This window comes from Alosa sapidissima, chromosome 3, assembly GCF_018492685.1.
Source record: "Alosa sapidissima isolate fAloSap1 chromosome 3, fAloSap1.pri, whole genome shotgun sequence".
Classification (NCBI taxonomy): Eukaryota; Metazoa; Chordata; class Actinopteri; order Clupeiformes; family Clupeidae; genus Alosa; species Alosa sapidissima.
This window is the reverse complement of record NC_055959.1, coordinates 24,508,223-24,533,281: the sequence shown is the minus strand read 5'-3', so window position 1 is coordinate 24,533,281 and position 25,059 is coordinate 24,508,223. Positions and strand designations below refer to the sequence as shown.

At 43.3% G+C, this 25,059-nt stretch overlaps 1 protein-coding gene across 1 annotated transcript; it reads left to right on the top strand.

Annotated features, from left to right (window-relative positions):
* The first annotated feature begins 12,151 nt into the window (after nucleotides 1-12,151).
* Nucleotides 12,152-24,835, top strand: LOC121706008 (thyroid hormone receptor alpha-like). The gene is made up of 7 exons (XM_042087422.1): nucleotides 12,152-12,249; nucleotides 13,013-13,218; nucleotides 13,467-13,553; nucleotides 14,084-14,230; nucleotides 14,420-14,678; nucleotides 23,797-24,072; nucleotides 24,126-24,835. The coding sequence occupies exons 1-6, from the start codon at nucleotides 12,237-12,239 to the stop codon at nucleotides 24,036-24,038; spliced, it is 954 nt and encodes a 317-aa protein (XP_041943356.1). The 5' UTR covers nucleotides 12,152-12,236; the 3' UTR covers nucleotides 24,039-24,072; nucleotides 24,126-24,835.
* Nucleotides 24,836-25,059: the final 224 nt, after the last annotated feature.

Here is a 25,059-nt window from a genome sequence, read left to right as displayed (position 1 = left end):
TTCCTTCAATAAATCTGAGAGGAAGTGTCTTGGCTTGCCAGTGACTTTGATTATTTATTAAGTTTAAGTATTAAGTATTACGTTTTTTTGTTTCTTTACAGTTTTTGCCCATTGCTTGAACACTTTTTACAACATTTGGTTCATTGTGTCAAAACTTTACACACAAGCACACAAGACACAGCACTGGGAAATAAACCATTCATATCTATGTCAAATTGAAACACTGCTATCAAAACCTAACAATCCTTTGTCAAAATGTCACTCAAATGACAAAATGATACACACTTGCATCATATGAATCCACTCTCAGATCAGCAGCAACACACTAGTGTACTTTATTTAAAACATTGCAGTCTTTCATTTTCACTGCTTTTATTCAGTTTATCGGTTAACATTCTGTGAAGCTCAATGTAACATTTACAGTTTTTGGTATGTTTTTCTTTTTCAACAAAGGTTTTGACAAAAAACAAAAATGAAAGTACTGAAAAGTTACAAATTACATCAACTCAATACTGTACATCACAGTACTATACTTTACAGTACAGTAGTAAATGCAGTAACACAAAAATAAAATAAAAACAAAACACACTACTGTGAAACAGGCTTAGATGTGGTGGAGTCTCTGCCCAGCTTCCCTAATTGTCAGGCCATGATTTATCACATGATCCACCAAAGTTTCTGTAATATCATCTGAAATATGGTTCCGTGCATAGCCTCTTCGACCTCCTACTCCTCTCTCTCTTTGTCTTCCTCTACCTCTTGCTCTCCCTGCCTCCATGCTTGCAATGTTCTTAAAATGGCTCAACTGAGGCTTATTTGTGGCTGGCTTATTGGTGTTCAGTTTTGTAAGTAAGTATTTTCACATGTGTGTCTAAGTGTTTTCAATCACCCAATTTGTTTTGTATTTTGAATAGATGTGTTGTCCCAATGGTACTATGAGATTTCATTTATGAACAAAGTGTCTGTATGAAGTATGAAATGTATGTCTGTATGAAATAGTGTGTAGTGTGCAGGAGCAAGTGTGTTGCAGAATTGCAACTAAAGTGCAAAGCAGCACTTTTGTTTAAGGTATAGTTACACTGTGTTTAAGGTATAGTAACAAAAGTTTCAAGTTTTGTTACTTTGGTGTAAGCATGTGTCTATAGTGTTTAAAAAATGGGCAAAAACTGTAATGACGACCTCATGACCAACAGAGGTGGCGTCTCTGAAAGGCTGGCCAGTTCATTAGTGACAGCATGATGTTTCATTAAGAACTTTAAGCAGCCAGTGGGTTGTTATAAAGCCCTTTAGGAGTTAGCAAGCAGATTAACTTTATGTGAGCTTCCTCACCTCATTGAAAAGTTAAACTGGTATCAGGGCAGTAGAGCCCGTCTGACCACCTGTAGTTAAACCCCCCAAAAAACAGTGGTTAAAGTCCACCAAAGTCCCCCCCCCCCCCACTCTCCCCCCCTTACCATCCAGAACGACACAGATTCCTTTAGGTTTCTACCATTTCACAGGAAAGTGGTCTCCCATTAGCAGGCTTCAGACTGTCGAACCAGGCCAATTTGGGGGCTACCTGGTGATAGTAGCCCAGGTCTACAAGCCTCATAACCCTGAGACCATTGTGTTCAGACTGTCAGGCCATTAGCCTCTCCGCATTGCACCTCGACACACCCTCGCTTGTGAAACGTCACCAATAGCCTACCACACATTTTCAAACAGGATAAGCAGAAGCTATCGAAGTCAGTCACCTATTTCTGTCCTTTTATGTGTATGTCACTTAATATTCATTTCTATACAAACCAAGATGGTGGATTCCTAAAGAAACGCAAGCACCCACAACATATGTGTATCTAAATGAGCTATGTACCATAAATGACATTTTACCGTGACTCGAAGAGCTGTAAACAGTGTTGTAAGGCTGTGTGTACAAATCCGCTTGGAGCTCCAGTGGAATTTTGATTTCACGACAATGCCGCGTGAGTGCACCCACCAGCCCAGCACCAAACTCTGAGCGCACAGTAAAGAATAGGATTTTCAAGGCAGTAGATGCTCCTGCTAAGAACCAAACCAGACTTTGTTCAAATCTACACATCTATGGCTACTGGAAAATGTAAAGTTAATTTATCAAATGTTATTTTGAAGTATTAGAAAACATTTTTATTTTAGAATTTCCGAACGAAAGGGGCTGAATTGTCTATGTTAATTAACTCATAAGTTCACTTTTTACTGTGCTACATGGCGACCTCTGGACAGAGTTAGCCTACTGACAGGCAAACATCTTTAACATGGATGTAACCGCTATCTCTAAACTCGGTGTGCTAACAAATACTACTGCATGTGCTTTCATAGCCATTTATTTCTCGACTCAACACACAACAACGGGTTGACCCCGCCTTCACCTTGACACCACCCCTAGCCCTGCTCTAGCACCAAGTGGCCCAACGTTTTGGGTGGGCCAGAAATCAGGGGTCAGTGGCACCAATATAGCCCCCAAGTGGCACCAGTTAGCACCCGCACCTGAAGTTGTGAATGCAATTAGCCCCGGCACGGCCTGGCTAGCTCGGCTTTGGCTTGACAGTCTGAAGGGGCTAAGGCCCAGCAGAGGTTATACTTCCTGCGACAACTAAGGAAGTTTAACCTGCCTAAGGAACTGCTGACCACTTTCTACTCAGCCATCATACAGTCTGTCATCTGCTCCTCCATCACTGTCTGGTTTGGGTCAGCCACCAAACGGGACAGGGCCAGACTGCAATGGACAATTAGGGCTGGGAGAGCTGAGCTTCCCTCCACCCAGGACCTGTACCGGTCCAGGGTCAGGAAAAGGGCAGCAAAAAATATTTATATTTAAAACTCAAATCTTAGTCTGTACTGACATTGCACTTTTTCTTTCCCTCTCCTCATTATTATTGTATATATGTTTTGTATATTTTATTATATTGTATATTTGTAACAGTATTTTTGTATATTTTTTACTGCCCTTTCTGTACTTGAGAGAAAAGAGCACCAGAGTCAAATTCCTTGTTTGTATACGCAAACCTGGCCAATAAAGCTGGCCAATAAATTCCGATTCCCCCCCCACCCCACCCCACCCGTCACACACACACACACACACATACACACACACACACAGACACACACAAACACACACACAGACACACAAACACACAAACACACACACACACACAAACACACACACACACACAGACACACACACACACAAACTCTCACACACACACACACACACACACACACACACAGAGACACACACAAACACAAACACACACAGACACACACACACACAAACACACACACACACACAGAGACACACACACACACACACACAGACACACACACACACAAACACACACACACACTGCCAAGATTGTTTGCTGGAGGGCGCTGAACTAACTCTGTAACTGTTTGTGCTGTGTGAAATCTTCATATCTAGATGATATTCATATCTGTTCTGTGTGAAATCTATTCATATCTAGATGATATTCATATCTGTGCTGTGTGAAATCTTCATATCTAGATGATATTCATATCTGTTCTGTGTGAAATCTATTCATATCTACATTCTATTTTAATGTCACCCATTTCCGTCCATTACACAATAGACAAAATTTCAGTTCTCTGAATCTCAGTTCAACTGTTTCAATCAAAGAGTGCCCCTAAACTTTTATTTTAATAATGTCAGTATACCAACAAATTGTGTGTTTGTGTAGTTTGGACAGCCTCTGTTTAAAGCTAGTCTTCCGTGTGGAAATGGATTTGTTTTTTTGTTTTTTTAAAAGGCTCCAGTGCCTGTGAAGTTTAAGGATGGACAAGTGTAGATATAGGATACCAGGATGGATATAGGATACCAGGATGGATATAGGACATCAGGAAGGATATACAACCCAAATTCTGAACAAGTTGGGACGCTTTGTAAATTAATTAAAAAAAGAATGCTATGATTTACAAATCATGTCAACCCTATCTTTAATTGAGAATACACAACACAACACAACATATCAACTATTGAAGGAGAGATATTTGACTATTTCATGAAAAATATAAGCACATTTTGAATTTGCAACATGTCTCAAAAAAGTTGGGACAGGGGCAACAAAAGGCTGGAGAAGTTGTGTAATGATAAAGACAACAAAAGGAGGAACATTTCACAACTAATTAGGTGAACTGGAACCATGAATGGGAATTAAAAAAAAGAGCATCCCAGAGAGTCTCTCAGAAGTAAAGATGTGGAGGTATTCATTACTCTGTGTAAACCTGTGTGAGCAAATGATTTCATTATCTACAGTAGGGTACATATCATACATACATACATAATATCATTAAAATATTCAGAGAATCCAGAGAATCCTTTAAAACAAGGGACAGGGCTGAAAAATGACTGTGGTCTTTTGGACCTCAGATGGCACTGCATTAAAACCAAACCTTTTCTGTATAGAAAATCATTGTATGGGCTCAGGAAAACTTCTGATAACCATTGTCTATGAGCCGTTTAATGCTCCATTCTACCATGCAAAAGAAGAAATGTTATTTAGACATCATACAGAAAGTCTACCATCTTATCTGAGCCTGAGCAAATTTAAAATAAACTGTTGTAAAGTGGAAAAGGAAAATTATTTTTGGAAATCATAGAGTCCTCTGGACTAAAGGGGAGAGGGACTATTCAACTATCCAACGTGTCCAACTTGTTATAGTGCTTAGTTCAAACCCCAGCATCCATGACGGTGTGGAGGTGCATTAGTGCCTATGGCATGACATCTGGCAAGGCACAATCAATTCTGAATGATGTTCACAGGTTCAACATATATACTATCATCCAGACAATGTATTTTCAGGGAAGACCTCAAGTATTTCAGGAAAACAATGTTAACATTAATTCTGCACATATTTAAACAGTATTTCTCCATAGAGGAAGAGTCCAGGTGCTAAAATGACCTGTCTGCAGCCCAAACCTGTCATCATGGGTGCATCATGGAATGAAAAACATCCCCAGACTGTTGAGCAGCTGAAATCCTATATTGGGCAGAAATGGGACCACGTTTCATTCTCAAAACTCCTCAGTTCCTAAACATTTACAAAATGTTGTTAAATGAAGAGGTGAAGCAACACAGTGGTAAAAATGCCCCTGTCCCAACTTTTTTGAGACGTGTTGCTGGCATTAAATTCAAAATGAACATATTTTTTCCAAAAAATAATACAATTTCTCTCCTTCAACAGTTAATAAGTATAAGTATACTGTATATACTTTTATATATACTTATAATATGTTGTCTTCAAACAATTTTCAATTAAATAAAGGGTTGACATGATTTGTAAATCATAGCATTCTTTTTTTTATTCACATTTTACAAAGCGTACTAACTTTTTCGGAATTTGGGTTGTAGGATATCAGTATGCTGGAGACTGCAAACTTTCGATTATGCTTGAGTCTCTTTTTTCATTCGTGATAATACATGATAATACATAATAGTAATACATATTGGTATCAGCAGGTCCTGGTGTGTGTGTGTGTGCGTAGTGTTCTTCTCCTAGCACCCTCCTGAGATCTCTATGTGATGGAGTCCTTACACAGCATCTGAATTAGGACTATCTGAATTGATCTTTCTTTCTAACGCACCCTATCTTACTCCATATGTGTCCGTGCTGCTACAATTAAAGGGTCACTTTGCCTGATGTTCGTGTTTTACCCATCTCCATTTCTGCCCTGGTTATCATCTGACCTGAGACGTGGCCATTTTGACACTCCGAGACCTTGGGTCCAGTCCTCATGAGATGAGCTCCATCCTCCAGAGTCTCTCCAGATTCCGCAGTGATCAGGATTGTCTCCTGGTGTCTATACGGATGATGCCAGATTAAGAGCCCCTGTGTTTGGCGCAGGGCCTCGTATTGGAAATCAATACTTACTACCCTAGACCCGGGTGTCCAGTGCCTGTAAAGTTTAATACCGGCAGAAGGATTGTCAGGATTTGTCCTGCTGCATGCCAGACTTTTCTCAACTAGATGTCCAACAGGTGTCAATAATAACTGCAGTAGGCTAGTGGGTCAAACAAGGGGACACCACAAATCCACAACTTGTTGCTGTGATGCAGTATCGTCTCTTAGTTTCCCTCTGGTTGGACTGGAGGCATGAGTGTTTGTCCATTGGCCCATTTCTGACCCTAGATATGTGGCAGCTTGTCTGATGTGTGTGTGTGTGTGTGTACACCATATTGGTGGCGTTCTCCATGTTTTTGTGGGGAGTTTGACGGCAGGCTTAGAGCAGGGATGTGGGGAAGCGGGGGGATCGGAGACATCTTCTCTTCTCTCCTGCTCCTTTGCTGGGATTTGTGGAGCCTCAGATTAGCCGTCGGCATCATCGCAGATCTGCCATCTCATTCGGCAGCAGCCGGGCAGGTGGGCAGGTGCTGCCCTCGGCATAAATACGGCCTGCTGCAGCCGGCGCCATCTTTCCCGGCACGTCCCTTTGGTGTCTTTCAGCAGCCGCACCTTAGGCTCAGCACTGCAAAATGGCTCCTTCCTGCTGACTTTTGCGAAAGGTCAGCCAGGTAATAGCTTCTTTTGGGCATTTTAGGCTAAACTTAAACGGGACAACAATTCTATGAACCTTTGACATTCTTCACGGTTAAACCACTCTTTTGTAGTGTTCATTTTTCCATCTTTTTAAAAAAGATTTTTTATATATACATCATGAACTACTGCATGCCCGACATGTACGAGATGCCTCACGGAGTGGCGGGAGGATTCCCGGTGCAGGGCGGCAGGGGTGGTGGCGGAGGGGGTGGCGAGTACTGCATGCACGGGGGGGAGGGCACCAGCTTTGGGAACTGCGAGCCCCAGCGTTTGCACCACCACCCCCCCTGCATGGAGCAGCAGTGGCCCCCAGGGCCAGCATACAGCTGCCCCTACCCCCCCGGGCCGGGCCCCAGCTGCCCCTACCCCCTCGGGCCTGGCCCCATGTTCAAGAGCGAGTGCTGCAGCATGGAGGTGCCGCTCAGCCACTACCACCAGCCAGACTACTACAATGGCGACGGTCGGGCAGACTACTCACAGATGCAGTGGATACAGAACGCCTACAAGAGAGGTACGGGGGGGAGGCTGGGGGCTGCAGAGGGCCACTGGTGTTGGGTCTTAGCCTGCCTGAGTGTGGTGGTGTTAAAAAATGTCTGACTGTATTGGACATTCTTCTGGGTTTAGTGTTTCTCACTGTGTGAAGTGTTTTCAGTGTAGGTCTGTCTGTCTTTCTAGTTTTCTAGTTCTATATGTTTTACTTAGGTTGTATCTGGTTGAGTGCTTTTTCTGGGTCTGACTATGTGTAACCGACTTTAATTAGTCAGTTACATGATTTATAAATAAATAGTCTTTCTATGGCTAGAAATGATGCAGAGGAGGTGAATAATTGATTTGTCAGCATTTATTCCTATTCTGAAAGACAACATGGCAATCAATGGACATGCAGACGAAAGGAAAGCTCTGGCATCCCCTTTCCAGACTTCCAAAACGTGATACAAAATAAACAAAATACATATACATACTGTAAACTACATAATGTAGCCTAAACTATATTGTTCAGTACATTCTCTGTTCAATACAGTGTGAAATAAAACAGACTACAATAGTAGCGATGCACTTGACTTTGATCGTATAATAGGTTACAATGTAGGCTACAAAACATGAAATAAACCAAGCAGTATAATGCCAGGAAGGAAAGAGTTCTGGCATTCTACAAAGTACTGCACCTGTTAGCACCCAGTCAAATGGCTATACTCAGATAATAATCGGTTTATTCACACGGAATTACGACACTAATTTTGCATTATTCAATCTAATACAAATAGCGGATGTGTAACAGAGCATTCTTACATCAAAGAATAATGATTAAATATTGAGGAAAAATAAGAAATACAGTGTTAAGGCCAGCGGCGTTTTCTCCCGAAACCCAAAGCCATGCTTCCCCTATCTCGTCCGACAATCGTTGTTAGTTAGGCCTAACATTTTGTTTAATGGTTTTACGGTTCTGTTCATTCTGTGCTGTCATCTCCCGTTTTCATTTAATATTTTGCAATGAGTGAAACGGCGCCCCATAAATTGTATGTAGGCTAGTGAATGTGGTGAAACACAGTATTACAGTCCCTTCGTCTCCAAGTGGCACCCAGCCCGAGTTGGAATCTTTATCACTAAAGCAACGAGTAAATAAAAAAGATGATCAACCAATCAAATTAGGTACAAATTTTAGGACTTTCAAGGGACGGAGAGAGAGAGCCCGTGTGTGTTGATGTTACGAGTGGCAGCTAGTCCAGGCTGCGCTGTGTAGCCTACATTGCCGTGACATTGCGAGTTACGTAGCCAACGCATAGGCCTAATGTCGCAGTGGCCGAGTGTGCAGTTGTGAGGAGGACGTCCTCCAGTTGTAATGTGTGAGGGAGAGAGACAGCGCGCGTGTGTTGCAAGTGTCCCTCGCCAAGCTTATTTTACGTGGTCTGTAGGTTAGGCTACAGTTCACATGTACATGTAATCCCCCACCCGAAATAAATGAATTAATAAATAAATAAACATTTGTCACTTGGCTTCGTCGGAAAGTTTCCCTACGCCTCGCGTAAGGCATTTCAACCTCGCAAAATTTCCAGCTTGGGAAGTTCCAGACTTTCAAAACGTGAGAAAGTCTGCAACACCAATTAATGCCCCATCGGAAAGAATAGCAATACCATTTACGGAACCATTAAGAGATTAATATTTATTAAAAAAGAGATTTGGGGACGTTCACAAAAGAAACAAAAACTTTATTTATACTAAATTATGATTTTGCTACATATGGTTGTGCCTAATTTCTATATGTTTGTGTCTGGCATTGTGCACAAAGCAAGGACTTTTGTCATGACGTGTGCAAGGTAAAAGGCTCCAAGTGATCCAATAAAAGTAGGCTAACAGGAAACAGCAAGAGAATATGCATTTAGTGTGTTATAGTAGCTATATATTTATTGTTTTGTATTTGTATGTCGCTTCAGATAAAATCTTATGCCAAATCCCATAACCATAACCATTTATGTTTTGCGCCATAATCAGTCTAATTTTTAAAATGACGGAATGGTTAACCTGAGGAGTGAATTATCTTCCTGTTTCCTTCTAAAATTCTACGCAAACGATATAGTTCCAGTGTTCTTTTTCAGTCTGTGGGGGAAATCTCTGAGGGTAATTGTTGCATCATAGTGCTGAACTCGGTTCGCAAACATTCTAATCTTTGTGACCGTACTCCTCAATAGGTTAATAAGGGGCCATTTCAGGGGCATTAGAGGATATTTAAAAGTACAAAGGTAAACTGTTGAAGGTAAATCTAACATTTATTAAGATCGTAACATCTGAAATAAATGAATTAACTGTTTCTTACAGAATTGCAGTTTTCATATTCAGCATTATTTTCCTATTTTGAATTACTTTGAAATTTAGTAGACCACAGGTCCAATAGAGCTGACTGGGTCTGTTATATTTATTGTGGTAGTTACACCTGCTGCAAAGGAGAAATATGAATCACTTAATATTAGTTTAAAGAAATTGTCATTGAGAAATATGTCATATTTAAATCAAATTGTGGAATATAAATTGGATATTAACTCAGCTGCAGTGAGGGCTTGCAGAGAGCAGTAGATGGATCACAGTAGCCTAAATCCTCCACAGTAGCCTCAAAGGCTGCAGTATCCTCAATCCTCCACAGTTTGCTTATTTGTTTCATTACAATGCATTCGCATTACAGTCAGCTGGTCATACTTGTGCCATATGTTCTGAAATATAACTAAGATGATGCAGAGTATACACTAATCTGGGGTCTGTAGGTGTTGGTGTGTGTGTGGTCATCTGGTTCATCTGATTATTTTAATCTACTATGGAAACTTATGTTGAGGCAAAGACTGGACAACAGGGTGACATTCATGGGGTCCAGACTTGAGCAGGAGAGGTAAAACATTTTCAAGTTTCAAGTTTTATTGTCACATATACTTTGCACGAAATTCTTGTGCCACAGTTGCATTAGTGCAAGGAGGGGTAAATAAGCACAGGGAGGCAGTAGGGGGGACGTTAAATTAAGGGAGTTGAAGAAGGACTGTACAGTACCACACTAGCTAAACTATCCATACATGCACACATTATACAGCCACATGCACATGCACATGCACATGCACACATTATACAGCCATAACAGACACATGCACATGCACATGCACATGCACACATTATACAGCCATAACAGACACATGCACATGCACACATTATACAGCCATAACAGACACATGCACATGCACATGCACATGCACACATTATACAGCCATAACAGACACATGCACATGCACATGCACATGCACACATTATACAGCCATAACATGCACATGCACATGCACATGCACATGCACACATTATACAGCCATAACAGACACATGCACATGCACATGCACACATTATACAGCCATAACAGACACATGCACATGCACATGCACACATTATACAGCCATAACATGCACATGCACATGCACATGCACACACCCACAACCACGATACTTGCACGCAAAGCATAAATAAAATCTCATGGACATGTAAGTTTACATTTAGGATTCTGACAGCTTGTGGGAAAAAAACGTTTCTGAATCGTGTGGTGTGGGTGGTAATGCTCCGGAAGCGCTTGCCAGAGGGAAGCAGAGAGGAGAGGGAGTGAGCTGGGTGGCTGGCATCCTTGATGATGGACTCAGCCCTCCTCTGACAGCGTGTGGAGTAGATCATTTGAAGCTGAGGGAGGTCCGCCCCAATGATTTTGAATGCAGTCCTGACAGTCCTTGACAACACTTTGACGCTCAGTCAGGACGCTCTCAATAGTGCAGCATTAAAAGTTCACCAGGATATTGAACTCTAAAGCTCTTTAGCCTCCTCAGAAAGAACAGTCTCTGCTGTGACTTCTTGAGGATACAGGTGGAGTGTAGGGACCATGAGAGGGAGTCGGTGATCTGTATGCGCAGAGGAACCGAAAACTGCTGACCATTTCCACAGGTGAATCATTGATGCAGAGAGGAACGTGATTGCTACCTTTCTTCCTGAAGTCAATGACTATCTCCTGCACCGGAGCCCAGAATAAGAGCCGCGCCCATAAGAAGCAGGGATGGTGGGCATGACAGAAATAATCGTTTACTAATCGAACAAATAAACTAAACAAAAAAATAATCAGCAGATTAGTTGACTACCAAAATAATCATTAGTTGCCTGATATGTGTATTGATTGTCAACAGAAGGGCCAGAAGGCATGCAGCTCCAGGTTTGTGTGTGTGTGTGTGTTTGTGGATATGGTATTGATCTCCACCTCCTGAGTCTGGCCTGGTTCAGATCTCCTCCAGTCGTGCTAATCTGACCGGGATCTTGTGTAATGACTCTTAAAACCACTTGCACCGCCCAGCTCCGCCATTTTCTTTCGTAGAGCTAAAGAACTTCTTCACACGTCCTCATCTGAGTCTAGAAGGGCACTGATCATTTGGTTCTTGTGTGTTTGCTCATTCTCTATATTCTCTAAGATATAAATAATCCTTCAAATTCATGAACAGTGTTTGTTGTGATTGCTGTGAACTCTTCCATAGTAATTTTTAAATGCCATTTATTATCTATAACTTACACATTCAACAAAATTGTTTTGTTGTGATTTCCAGACACATCATTTTTAGCTGTTTGGTGTCATCTCTTAGAGAGGAGAGGAGTCTAAACATTCTCCGGACTCTGTGTTCTTTCAGGGTACATACCAAGTTACCTGGACAAGGACGAGCTGTGTGTTGTATGTGGGGACAAAGCCTCAGGCTACCACTACCGCTGCATCACCTGTGAAGGCTGCAAGGTAAGGTCACACACACACACACACACCTGTCCCCCCACAACCTCTCATACACTCAAAAGAGACATTTTAATGGATTCCGGTAAGCATAAACAATATCTTAACAACTAACAGTCTACTGTTTATGAGATCATAAAACTAAAGAAGGACAAAAAGGTTGAGCTCAAGTGTTTCTGTTACTGAGTTGATAAATGTCAGTGGATCAGCTCCCCCTCTCTTCTCCCAGTGGGGTAAAGTCCGTCTCTGCTTGCAGGGTTTCTTCAGGCGAACCATTCAGAAGAACCTGAACCCAACGTACGCCTGTAAGTACGACGGCAAATGCGTCATCGACAAAGTCACCCGCAACCAGTGCCAGGAATGCCGCTTCAAGAAGTGCATCGCCGTTGGCATGGCGACAGACTGTGAGTGTTCTCTGGCCACTGTCCTAGGCTTCTGTGAAGATAGGGGGAAGGGGGTTTGGTGTTTTGTGCAGCTTTTGGTGGGGGAGTGTATTTCACTGACCTCTTCATGGGAAGGTGAAAGAGGGGCAGGGATCCACCTACCACCTCCTCTGCCCTCTTCACTATTTTCACTCCCTTCTTTCCTCCCCCCTTCTCTCTTTCCTACTCCACTCCTCCCCCTTCCTCTCTTTATGTCTTTCATTTTTCTCTTCTCCTCCCCTTTCTCTTATCTCCTCCTCTCCTTCTCTATTCCCCTTTAACCCTCCTCCTCTCCTCTGCCCTCTTCTCTCTGTTATCTACTCATCCTCCTCTCCTCTCTCTGTTATTTACTCCTCCTCTCCTCTCTCTGTTATCTATTCTTCCTCTCCTCTTCTCTCTCTGTTATCTACTCCTCCTCCTCCTCTCCTCTCTCTGTTATCTACTCCTCTTCCTCCTCTCCTCTCTCTGTTATCTACTCCTCCGCTCCTCTCCTCCCTGCTCTTCCCTCCTCTCCTCTCTACTCTTTTCCTCTCCTCTCCTCTTTTCTCCTCTCCTCTTCTCTCCTCTTTCCTCTCCTCCTCCTCTGCTCTTCCCTCCTCTCCTCTCTTTTCCTCTCCTCTTTTCTCCTTTCCTCTCCTCTTCTCTCTCCCCTCTGTCCTCTCCTCCTCCTCTTCTCTCTCATCTCCTCCTCCTCTCCTCTTCTCCTCCTCTCCTCTCCTCTGCTCTTCACCCTCCTCTTCCTCAGTGGTCCTGGATGACAGCAAGCGTCTGGCGAAGCGGGAGCTGATCAAGGAGAACCGTGAGCGGCGGAAGCGCGAGGAGCTCCTGAGGGTGGCGTGGGACCGTCCGGAGCCCACGCCGGAGGAGTGGGAGCTGATCCGCGTGGTCACAGACGCCCACATGGCCACCAACGCCCAGGGCAACCACTGGAACCAAAGGAGGAAGTTCTTGGTGAGATGCTTCCCATGAAGAGGTCATGGACAATATGTCATGGACAATATGTTTTGTACCTCCTCTCACTCTCTCTTTCTCTTGTGTGTGTGTGTTTGACTTGTCTGATTTTTGTCTGCCTTTCTTTATGCCTTCTGTCCATTTCTCTCTCTCTCTTGACTCTTCAGTTTAAACATTTCAGTTTTTTCTAGTGCTGTTGACTTGGGTTCTCCATTGAAACGTCACGCTCCCTGTTGCTTGTCCAACAGGTGGAAGAAGCTACGCTACTGAATGAGATAACAAGTAATTTATTCTATGCTTCTGACCAGAGTGCAGTGGGGGTGAAAGACTCAAAGGTAAGAACCCGTAGAACCAATAAGGACCAAAACCAAACACTCTTGCCAATCTCAGCTGCTGCGTTCTCTATTGTTTTCTATTCTGTATTGTTTTTTCATTTGATATTTTGTTATTTTGGATAGTGCCTTGAGCATTGTCAATGTGTATGTGTGTGTGATGCGGGGGGGTGGGTGGATGGGGGGGGGGGGGGGGGGGGTTGTTGTGGAGAATAATCAAATGGGCTCTATTGTCCTGATACCAGTTAACCTTTAAATGAGGTTGTGGCCTCCACACCGGGTGGGGTGGGGTGGGGGCAGTTGTAGTCAAAGGCAGACGCCCTCACACAGGGCTCCAACGCTCTCTTCTTTTGCAATTTCTCCAATTTCTTCCTTTTTATTTCTAATTTCTTTCTTAACTCTCTATCTCTCTCTTTCTCTCTTGGTATCTCTTTTATTTATGACGTTTCTGTAATCGTACCATGCTCACACTTGTGCTGGCCGGCTTCCACTGAACCCCCAAATACTGAGCGCGTGCCCCCCTCTTTCCACAGCTCGAAGACATTGGCCAAGCACCGGTCGTCAACACCATGGAGCGAAGTAAAGTGGACATAGAGGCCTTCAGTCAGTTTACAAAAATAATCACCCCCGCCATCACACGCGTGGTGGACTTCGCCAAAAAACTGCCTATGTTCTGTGAGGTAAGATGTGTGTGTGTGTGTGTGTGCGTGTGTGTGTGTGTGTGTTCATTTCAGTGTGGTTAATGTGTGTGTGTGTGTGTGTGTGTGTGTGTGTGTGTGTGCGTATGCGTATGCGTATGTGTATATATGTGTGTATGTGTTCATTTCAATGTGGTTAATGTGTGTGTGTGTGTATGTGTGTGTGCGTAGCTGCCTTGTGAGGACCAGATCATCCTGCTAAAAGGCTGCTGTATGGAGATCATGTCTCTGCGGGCGGCGGTGCGCTACGACCCTGAGAGCGGGACGCTGACGCTGAATGGCGAGATGGCTGTGACGCGCGGCCAGCTCAAGAATGGGGGCCTGGGCGTGGTGTCTGACGCCATCTTCGACCTGGGCATGTCCCTGTCCTCCTTCAACCTGGACGACTCGGAAGTGGCCCTGCTGCAGGCCATTATCCTCCTCTCTTCTGGTAGGTCGCAGGGAGATGATCACTCTAAGACACAAATCATGGCAGTTGAAAGAACTAAATAAGAAAACTGTATTTGATATATAAATCAATAAATTAAATATAAATTGTAATAGACAGTTTAAATACATACACCAAGTTCAAATAATTTATTATCAAACTTCACTATTTACTTCATCAAAATGAAAATCTATATTGACCAAAATAAGGCGAGATGGCAATTAAAAGGAAACTGTCTGCATTTGTCCAGCCAGTGAAATGAATGAAGCAAAGGAAGATAGCTGTGTGTGTGTGTGTGTGTGTGTGTGTTAGAGATGCGCGGTTCGTGGTTACAGCCGCGGACTCCGTGGTTAAACCGCGGATCGGGCGGATGACATGAAGAAATATAATATTTTAATTAAATTCGGGCGGGCGATTGAACCAATCAAATGAAAAAAAAAAACATTGTTAAATTGCGTTACCTACATCCGAAAAAAACGAGCACACTTTGAAATAGTCAAATTTCCCTCAGGCAGTAATTTGGCCTAGTTGCTTATATGCATGCTGCTTTGTTTAGGCCTAGGCTATCAGAGATGGTGTTGCGAAATTGGTGTATTCAGATGTTTAACTGAGCAACCCCTCTCACGCACGCACACACACACACACACACACTAAAGGTAACAAAAGGTGTAAATTAAGTAGCCTATCGTAGCCTACCAGCATTTCTTCCTCTCCAGTGTGCAATAAGAAAGTAGAATAGGCTACAGTGCAAGTTGACCGAACAGTGCAAGTTGACCGATGATTCATCTCCCATGTCGCGTCTGGTTAGAGCCTTGATAGGTCACTAAGCAAATCCTCAACCTATTAGCCCAGCTGCCAGTAGCCTATTGAAGGAGGCCTAAACATCTCGTAGAGGAGACTGCCTGGGTTATTTTGTTTAGATATTATATATAAAACACATAGTCATTGTAGCCTACCATTCAGGGAATAGGCATTTAAAAGAGAGACAGATTATGGAGTGGTATGAGTCAGAAATGACATCGGGCAATAGCATTGCGAGATGTTCAGAACGTAAGAGTTAAAACTTCTACAAGCTCAATAAAATCCACAGCGGAAAAAAGAAGGTATAAATAGTTGGAAAACTTAGATGTGTAAGGCAAGCAAGCACGTTTGGCGATTGTTACTAAAAAGGTCAACATGCACGTTGTACTGTTGTGCGGTGGACTTTCGGAATGAAAAGAGTCGATGTGCATTTAATATCGAGGCGCCATAGTTTGTCCGATCGTCCTGCTGGTATAAAATTAATTGCGCTGTCTGTCTGAAAAGGACGCGCTCCCATGCAGTCAAAATGAATGAATTATCATAGTGTCACCCTGACATGACAGTGCGTAAAGTAGCCTATAATGTAAATGACTTGTTATTTTATTAAGGATTTCTTTCTTTTTGCAAAAAATAAAGTAGGCTACAATAGGAATTAATTAGTAGGCTAAATAGCAGCATGTTGAAATTATGTGCCAAATTGCGTTTTTTATTACAATGATAAAATTGTAGGCTACAGGCCGATGTGCGTTTTATTTGGAGACTGTTTTGCGAGACAGAGACCGAGTTTGCTGCTGATATTCTGGGGATAGGCTACAACATAGCCAATGTAGGACTTTAGCCTTTTAATATATTTGCTGCATTGGATCAGTCTTTCTAGAACAGGCAAGAGCTTTCTAGCCTCACGTCAGCAGCGCCGCATCACCCATATTAAAACAACCAGCGGATAGCGGGCGGGTGCGGTTTTGAAAATTGGTCAAAAAAATATGGTGCGGATGGATGATAAGTTTTGCTATGCAGTTACGGTTGAAATAATAGCAAATCCGCGCATCTAGTGTGTGTGTGGGTGTATGTGTGTGTGTGTGTGTGTATGTTTGTGTGTATTTCTCCATTATTCTGACCCTGCAAAAGTAGGGATTAGTCCCTGGAAATGATCTAATGACATGCTTAGGGGGATTATCTTACACTTCAGTTGTTAGTACGGTGTCTTGTGTAATTCCGCTGGCATGCAGGATTGGGGGCAGTTCTTCTGTCACAGGAGAAGGATGGGTTACAGCGACCAATAGCCTTTGCTAGCCGGGGCTTGCGGCCAAGTGAGAGGAACAGGCTACAACATAGCCAATGTAGGACTTTAGCCTTTTAATATATTTGCTGCAAGTGAGAGGAACGTGAAACTCAAACTCCTTGCAGTCAAGTGGGCAATCACAGAAAAAAATGGCAAGTATCTCCTGGGCAACACGTTCACTGTGTACACTGACAACAGTCCCCTCCAATACCTGCAGTCAGCGAAACTGGGCGCTCTGGAACATTGCTGGGTTTCTCAGCTTGTCCTCTTTATTACAACATCAAATATCGTCCTGGGACAGCTAATTGCAATGTTGATACCCTTTCTAGGCTTCCTACAAGCCCCACTAACACTTTGCGATCTGTGTCACACGGCCTGGACGACCCCTGCCGCTTTCCATAGCCAACATGCAAGCCTCGAGTGCACCTATCCAAGACTCTTGGATGACAGAATCTTGTATGGTGGACACCATCCCTGGTCGAACCAAAAGAGACCTAAAAAGTCCTGCAAGGGACTGATCCCTGTATTTCCAGATACCTGTGGTTTTGGTGACAGGGACGACCACATACCCATTAAGACAAGTGGAGTGAACCAAGGGAAGTCCGCAGTTGATAAAGCAGTGGTCCCAGATACAGGAAGTGGATGGGACCTTGTACCGAGCGATCCAGGCTCCTCCTTCCAGGGATCCAGTGCTGCAGCTTTTACTGCCAAAGGTGTTGCGAGTCGAAGTGCTCACTAGCCTACTGTACACAACAACCACGGCCATCTGGGGGTGGACAGGAGCACAGATTTGATATGACAGAGGTGCTACTGGCCCCAGATGTGGCATGAGGTGCAAAAGTGGTGTTCTGAGTGTGAGCACTGTGCTTGCTAAAGCAAGACAACCCAAGCCAGAACCTTCTTGGGAAATCTGTTAGCCACTAAGCCTTTGTAGATAATTTCCATTGACTTTACTCTCTTGGATTGGGCTAGCACAGGACAAGAGAATGTTCTGGTAGTCACAAATGTTTTCTCAAAGTTTACCCAGGCCTTTCCCACCCCTGATCAGACAGCTTCCACCGTAGCTAAGATTCTAACTGAGATGGTGTATGGCGTGCCAAGGAGAATCCACTCTGATCAGGGGCGCAGCTTTGAGGGGGAGCTGTTGAAGCACCTGTGTGACACCTACATCATAACAAAGACTAGAACCACCAGTTATCATCCAGAGGAAAGAAGAGTAGTTGTCCGCACACTGCAATCATAACACATAACGCAACGTTTCGACCCACCAGGGTCATGAAGACCCTGGTGGGTTGAAACGTTGCGTTATGTTTTTAACTCAATAAATTTAGTTCTTCTGGGAGATTGCAGTGTGCGGTCCTGACACTGTACCCATATTACCACCTGGCAATCTAGTCTTTTTCTAGTGGGCAGCGGTAGTGTAGTGGTTAAGGAGCTGGGCTAGCGTGCAGTAGCCTGAAAGTGGTCGGTTCAATTCCCGGCTTTCACTGTTATGCCCTTGAGCAAGGCACTTAACCCCAAGTTGCTCCGGGGACAATGTGATCCCTTGCTGACATACAGTATGTAAGTGACTTTGGTCAAGAAGTTTCTGCTAAATATAATGTACATGTAAACTCTTTTGCAAGAACCATTTTCACGGTCGCCACAAAATCCAGGATACATGGGTGTCTACCAAGTATGAATTTGTGGAGTGTCTTGATGGAATTGGCACACACTATAAGATCAGGCTGTAGGGGAAAAGGGCCCCCTTAAGACGTTCCACTCATAATACTGCTGGACAGCATTCAAACCCCTTCCACCTCCCACAGTCTGTTTCACATGAGTTATCTGCCAGTGTAGCAGAAGTAAATTTTCCCCCTGTCCCCTTCAGGCCTTGGCAGTAGATAGGTATGCTACCAGGATGGTGAACTTTAAAGCCAGGTGTGTATGTGGAAAGGCTGACCTGCAGCGCTGGCGCACACGCCCACCCGTGGTTGGTGATCATATATGTAGCTTCCTCTCTGGGAGAACACAGCCGGTCATTTGATATTTTTGCAGCATGGGTGTTTGTGGTTGTTGTTGTTGGAAGAACATGGCTTTATTCTTAATTTGAAGACTCCATTGCTTCTCTCGCACGCCCGGTCTGTTGGCTGTGGATAACCCATAGCTTTTAAAGAGAGCAAATGCAGATGGTTTAGTGTCTGAGCAATGTTTTCCCTTGAGTTATTTGTTTTTTGTATTAGTTCAGGCTGTGAGAGGGCCATCCGTGGTTTGTCTGTTTGTTTGTACCTTATATTCTTTTGTTTGTTAATTTTGCCTATTGTTACTCAACTACCCATGCCTATGACACCTAGTGGTGTACTGTGTTGCCTGTACTATTATAGATTATTTCCAAGACAAATTTCTCTTAAGGTAGACAATAGAATGACATGGCAGGTGTCATGGGTGGAGGGTGGAGGTGTTTTTACACTTTTCAGACACTCAAAGTTTGAAAACTATGGATATTGTTTTAGAACCAACAACCTTTCTACATTATCTGGGGGGTTTGTAAAGTGGAATTAATTGTCAAAAAATGAGAAGAAAATGTGAAAATCACTTTTCGGAATAGATATAATCGCTTATTTTAAAACATACAGAAAAAAACACTAAAGATGGATCGTGGAAATTTGAAGACAAAAAAATCTTGTTCCTTAGACTCTATATTAGCAAAATATGCACAAAAAAAATCAATTTTTACATGAAAATCCAGCGGGACCCTATTTTCCAAACACAGCATACTGTACTACAGTATGTTATAATCACAATCAATACTTTAAGACTGCGCGCGCGCGCACACACACACACACTCTCTCACGAGACTGTTGGTACTGTCCCCCTACCATCTCCTCAAACTCCAGCACGAATAATAGATTAACCAAACGTGACAGCACAACGAATCCTTGCGATACTTGGTTGGAGGAGCTGGTAGGGGGACCGTTGGTAAGTGTTCTTAAAGGCACACTATGCAAGGTTTTCACCTTTACGGGCCAATTTGATGGTAAACAAACTTGTAATAGGCAAATCGTTCACCTAGCATAGCTACAGCATGTAGCGATTCCCTATAACGAGAAAACCAGCCATGCAACTTTCAAGAGCGGCGCCCAGCCAAATCTCATGAGAATCGTGAAACATGACCTTGTAGGTAGATATAGCTCTTTGGAGATAGTTTTTGCCTGTTGTTAATCCTTTACCTCCATAACAAAAGCATTTGCATTGTGAACAGGGGGGATAAGTCGCGAAAAGTTTGCTATTTACAATAGCAGAGTAACATAAATACATCACTACAGGGAGCTCTACACTCGCAAAAAATACCTAAACCTGCATAGTATACTCTTCTGTAATAAACTCTGGGTTCGTTAACTACGTTGTTGGTGCTTCGTTTTATGTGTAGGGACTCTGAGCAAGCTACTGATGAGGTGCTGGTTTGAACAATATTAACCTACTGGTTAAAAAATGCTATTTGGGAAGCGTTCTACTAGCTGGGAAGGAATATGTGAAAAATCATGAAGATTGGGCACTTCTGCATAAGTTTTTTATTTTTGGCAGAGTTTTAGCCTGGTTTTAAAAAATCCATGAATACAAGTCCACCCCCCAGGTGGCAGTTATCCATAAAATCCAAAATGGCCCCCGCCGAAAAGAGAAAAGGTTAGCCTATATCTCAGCTTCCTTTAGTCTTAAATTGTTGTATAATGTATTTTCTCTACTTTGTTTGATACAAGGAATAAAATGTTGATATGTTCTTCTAATTTTATAAGTCCATTTCCATGTTAAATCTAGTATCATAGTCATATTTAGCTCATAAACTGTCAATATCTCTGAAAAAGTCACATTGAAATATTACTCAGGTCCCTAGACCCATATTTTACCTCCAAGGTGGACAGGTCACTATCACTATTGTGTCAAAAATCACATGTTGTGACCAAAAGGACCATTGTTGAGGCCTTGTCTTTCCTCGTTGCCATTATTAGAGATCAGCCTTTCTTAAAAGTGTATTGCTGCACAAACGTTTTGTGATATAACACCAGGCGCACAATGCACTAGATATACTACATGATAGTGTACATGATACTACATGATATGAAATGCCTAGGCTAAACAACGTGAATATATTTGTTTCCCAACCGTGAACAAGTCATTTTTTTATTTGCTTGATGTTTTGCAGACTTAGGCTATCCAAGAAAAACGAATCAAATGAACCAAAGGCTGGCCTTGTAGTAGGCTAGGTGAACTTGACTATTAAACGGGAGACTTTCTGTGGCCCTTCTGTAAACAGAGTTGTATGTTTGCCATTTCCGTGCTATTGCTCTGTATGCATTTCCATGTTTGCATTTCACTGCTATACCAAAAAATATTTGACTGTGGCGCGCAATTTTACGCACAGAGCGCACCTTGAAATGGTGTTTACCCAATTTCAACCCTTCCCATAACGTGTGAGGTAAATTGTGCTTGCTAGTATGATTAGTTTCTTTTAACTTGTCGGCCAGCCAGCCAAACACGGTCATATGACCTATATTTCGAAGGAAAATTGACTGTGAACCACAAGTGTGAAATCATGTGTGTAAGCCTATATAAAATGGAGAGTGACGTCACCAGTCGAAATAGCAGTACCCCCCGAAGCTCACGGTATAATTCGAACACTGGCTGGACTGTACTCATGTATAGTAAGAACTGCGGTGTCGAGTCAGTCAATGTAACCCGGAAGCTTCTTTTCACTCATGGCCTCAAATCCCTGGATTCAATCCCCCCGACCCATCATGCCTTATTCCAGCATGGAAAGCGTGCCCTGCACACTGCAGCTTTTGTCTGGAAGCAGTCCCTCTCCAAAACTCCAGAGATTCCAGACCCCAGTGAGTGGGGTTGGGAATGGAATGACAGAACCAAAGTCTGGGTGCCATATTGGACAGGTCTGGAAGATGCCAGCAAGGGATGCTCACTCCTTCTCAACTGTGGCTGTGTGGTTGCCTGTATGGGCAACTGTAAGTGCCACTGAGCTGGACTTTGCTGTACCACATTGTGCAAGTGTGAGGGAGGCTGTAATGATGAAGAGTGAAACCAAAAATCTTTGAATAATACATGATGTTTAAGTATGAATTGTTTTTTTGTGTTATTTGACTAAAATGTAATATTGATCCTTAACATGGTGAAAAGCCTAATATAACTTTTCACTGTGGCATAGTTCTGAAGTTGTGTTTATTTATTGTGTTTATGTAAGGCCTCAACAATGGTCCTTTTGGTCACAACATGTGAATTTTGACACTATGATAGTGACCTGTCCAATCAACAAAGAAAAGCATACCTTGGAGGTAAAAATATGGGTCTAGGGACCTGAGTATTTCAATGTGACTTTTTCAGAGATATTGACCATTTATGAGCTAAATATGACTATGATACTACATGGAAATGGACTTAAAATAAGAAGAACATCAAAATTGGATTCCTTGTATCAAAAAAGTAGAGAAAATACATTATACAACAATTTAAGACTAAAGGAAGCTGAGATATAACCTTTTCTCTTTTCGTCGGGGGCCATTTTGGATATTATGGATAACTATGCCACTAGGGGAGCCACCCCAACTTGTATCCATGGATTTTTGAAAACCTTAGGCCTATACCTTACACCCTGCCAAAAAAACTTATCCAGAAGTGCCCAATTTTCATGAATTGCATCTTAGCTGTACTGTTTGCGATTTGGGGCTAAAGCGTAGGCTATACCAGGGCAAGCTTTGTAGTGGTTGATCAACGAAAAATACTTATTAAGCATACTATGCTTATTTGATGCGTTTTAACGCAGAAAAAGACCCTGGGGTCAATTGTGTGTTATGGATGTGTAGCAGTGTGTGTGCGTGTGTTAAGTATGTGTAGTAGTGTGTGTTAAGGGTGTGTAGTAGTGTGTGTGTGTGTTAACTTAGCTAAAATTTTTAATGTTTACAACTCTCATGCCCCTACCCCACTACCACTGAGCACCCTCTCATCGAGTTTGTGCTCGTCAGTGCGCACCAGACTGCACCAGACTGTGATTGACAGTCAGATCTCACACAGCCCTGCTCTGATTGGACCAGAAGAACTGGGAGCTGTGGATTTTTGCAAAACAAATAACAGGCTCTAGGTGGAGGTAGAAGTGCGGGTTTTTTTCTAAAACCGGCTGATTTATGTTGTTCTGTCGGAGCATTGTGTCGGTTTCAGTGAATATGATCAAAAAAAATCTTGCCAACTGCAGCTTTAAGGATTTGCAGTGTGTGTGTGTTAAGGGTGTGTATTAGTGTGTGTGTGTGTGTTAAGAGTGTGTAGTAGTGTGTGTGTTAAGGGTGTGTATTAGTGTGTGTTAAGGATGTGCAGTGTGTGTGTGTGTGTGTGTGTTAAGGGTGTGTAGTAGTGTGTGTTAAGGGTGTGTAGTAGTGTGTGTGTTAAGGATGTGCAGTGTGTGTGTTCAGGGTGTGTAGAAGCGTGTGTGTTAAGGATGTGCAGTGTGTGTGTGTGTGTTAAGGGTGTGTAGTAGTGTGTGTGTTAAGGATGTGCAGTGTGTGTCTGTGTGTGTTGAGGATGTGTAGTAGTGTGTGTGTTAAGGTTCCGTTACATTTTTGCGGGGGCCAATCACAAGCTGGCTTATCCACCTGGCGCGCTATTGGCAGGTTTAAAGCGATGATGATAGTGGGAGAGCCTGGAGTTTTCGCGCCGCTCTGCAAACGTCACCCGGTTCGTTGGTCAGATTGGTGAATGACTATCCAATTGCGTACAGTCATTTGAACTATGCCCGTTGATCATGCCTCTTGTGCAGTAGAAAATACATAGCGGACTCCCCAGACCAATGTTCAGTCTTAAAAGATTGAGCTTGGTCTGGTGAAAGCCAGACTACCAGACCCCCGTCTTTTAGGTTTAAAAGTTTCTGAGGAATCTTTTGTTGTTTCTCTCTCTTCATGCCCCTTCCTCCTTCTGTCTCTCTCCATCCCTCGCTCTCTCTCCATCCTTCCCTCTCTCTCCATCCTTCCCTCTCTTTCCCCCCCTCTCTTTCCCCCCCTCCAGATCGTCCAGGCCTGACCAGTGTGGACCGTATCGAGCGCTGTCAGGAGGGCTTCCTGCAGGCCTTTGAGCACTACATCAACTACCGCAAGCACAAGGTTCCACACTTCTGGCCCAAGCTGCTGATGAAGTTGACAGACCTGCGCATGATCGGGGCCTGCCACGCCAGCCACTTCCTGCACATGAAGGTTGAGTGCCCCAACGAGCACTTCCCCCCACTCTTCCTGGAGGTCTTCGAGGACTGACACACACTCTTACACACACACTCACACACACACACACTCATAAACACGCATACCTCCCCTGGGGTACCGGATGGAGGAATGCCCCTCCCCCAACTCACTCACCTTACTACCTGGAGGTATTCGAAGACAGGAGGACACACACACACACACACATACTCCCCTCCGCTAGTGTGCCAGGAGACAGAGGGGGTGTGTAGGACACTGAAAGGTCTCTCTGGACACATTTGAACTCTGAACTCAAGGAGGCACTACTGACAAGTCGTTGTCATTCCGTAGACAAACAAGGAGAGTAGCCTTTTGTTTTGTTTCGTTCTCTTTTCTGGATGGAACAGTTCCTCACGATGCGGGTACATGTGAATAGTGTTGTTTGTCTGTTTATTCGTTTGATGTTTATTTGGGGTTTTTGTTTTTTAAAGGTGTCTCTCACCTCTCAGTCACCATAGAATGTGTGTCTAGACACAAGATGACCCAACCACACACACACACACACAGCTGCACACACACACACACACCGGACAGCTGATGAGTCAGTACACAAACACACACACACACACACACACACACACACACACACACACACACTGGACAGCTGATGAGTCAGTACACAAACACACACACTCACACATACACACACAGAGGATAGCTGGAGTATGGCAAAATGACCTCTCCTCACCCAGGGACGTTGTGTAAGCCAAAATTCTGGGGGGGCACAATCAGGGACGTTACAATTGTTTTCATTTTGAAATTCTGGCTGGTACCATTTCAAATCAGTTTGGGAGGGACAGAAATACCTTAAAGCAACACCAAAGAACTTTTCCTCTGTTGCACGCACGCTATTTGTTTATCCAGCAACGGCTTTGCAAATAATGATGTCCATAGACAAGGTAGAATATGTTGCATGATTTTATGAAAGTATTATGTATTGCGACATCATGCAAGTCAAATGTGTAGTTTCTTATGTCTCATTTCATCGAACTACAAGCCCTCTACCCGATCTGGCAAACTTACATAGTGCGGTTAT